The sequence below is a fragment of the Physella acuta genome, unplaced genomic scaffold (assembly GCF_028476545.2).
Source record: "Physella acuta isolate Inbredline_101_S28 unplaced genomic scaffold, ASM2847654v3 ptg000738l, whole genome shotgun sequence".
Taxonomy (NCBI): domain Eukaryota; kingdom Metazoa; phylum Mollusca; class Gastropoda; family Physidae; genus Physella; species Physella acuta.
This window is the reverse complement of record NW_026732256.1, coordinates 1335001-1336596: the sequence shown is the minus strand read 5'-3', so window position 1 is coordinate 1336596 and position 1596 is coordinate 1335001. Positions and strand designations below refer to the sequence as shown.

At 29.9% G+C, this 1596-nt stretch overlaps 1 protein-coding gene across 1 annotated transcript in view; it reads left to right on the top strand.

Moving 5' to 3' along the window:
- The first annotated feature begins 942 nt into the window (after positions 1–942).
- Positions 943–1596, top strand: part of LOC131950155 (uncharacterized) — a 4240-nt gene continuing 3586 nt past the window's right edge. The window contains exons 1-3 of the mRNA XM_059312204.1: positions 943–964; positions 1100–1288; positions 1398–1583. Coding sequence (XP_059168187.1) covers positions 943–964; positions 1100–1288; positions 1398–1583 — 397 coding nt within the window. The remainder of the gene's footprint in view (positions 965–1099; positions 1289–1397; positions 1584–1596) is intronic.

The window sequence follows — 1596 nt, the reverse complement described above, 5'->3', positions numbered from 1 at the left end:
TCTACATCTACATCTACATCTACATCTACATCTACATCTACATCTACATCTACATCTACATCTACATCTACATCTATATCTATATCTATATCTATATCTATATCTATATCTATATCTATATCTATATCTACATCTACATCTACATCTACATCTACATCTACATCTACATCTACATCTACATCTACATCTACATCTACATCTACATCTACATCTACATCTACATCTACATCTACATCTACATCTACATCTACATCTACATCTACATCTACATCTACATCTACATCTACATCTACATCTACATCTACATCTACATCTACATCTACATCTACATCTACATCTACATCTACATCTACATCTACATCTACATCTACATCTACATCTACATCTACATCTACATCTACATCTACATCTACATCTACATCTACATCTACATCTACATCTACATCTACATCTACATCTACATCTACATCTACATCTACATCTATATCTATATCTATATATTATATATATATATATATATATATATATATATTCTTCTTAATAAACATACTCATCTCATTAATCAACGTTCTTTAATTAAAACAGGAGATATTATGCTTTTGGCGAATGAAATATACCCACAACATTTACGCGAAAACGGCAGATGCTATTCAACAAATTTTGTGCACATCAAGTTTAAGGCCGAGACCTATTTTATTTCTGTTAGAATAACTTTTTCTCATATAGGTGGGTGGTGTAAATGATAGATTTATCTATATGTGAAAACAACAAACTATGTAATAATTTTATATTCTGTTATTTTTCTAGAACTGTATCTTTTTTGTTTGTTTGTGTAAGTGTTTGTGTATGTGCACATGTTCATGTACGTTTACCTGTACTTGAACGTGAACGAGGATGTGGATGTGTGTGTGTGTGTAGATGTATGTGTATGCGTTTCAGTATATGTATTTGTCTACAGCTGTTTGTAAATGTATCTTGTACTGTAGCTTTATCCGTAACTATAACTATAATTTAACTGTATTAGTAATTTTTTTCTCTGTATTTTTATTTATAACTATGAAATATCATTAAAATTAATATTTAATGTTTTCTTTTAAAGACAGTAATATTAGTGCAGCAACTCTTCATGCATTCCTCAATGGAAATGAGAACAAATGTCCCGAGTCAACGCATTTTAGGGTAGATTCATATAATATCGAGGTTCTTTGCAAAAGCAAATTAGTAGTAACTGAAATTAAAATCATATTTAATTCAAATGCTTCCATTTGCGAACTCCGAGTAAACGGCGGTTAGTATTTTGATATGATAATTTATATTTAAGCTTTAGCCGTTAATATCTTCATATTCCGATACATTGCTTCTTCTAATAATTTAAAATACCTACCATTTTCAATTAGGAAGAGATCTTACAAAAGAAGCAAATTTTGCCATAAGCTTTGACAGCCACAGTCATAGCATAAATTACGTACATGAAAATATCGAGGAAAATTGTTTAATTATAAAAAGGCCTGGGAAAAAAATCAGTTTGGAATCAAAATTTGATTGGCCGCGTGAAGTCTATCAGATCGTAATACATACACAGGGTAAGAAAGTATA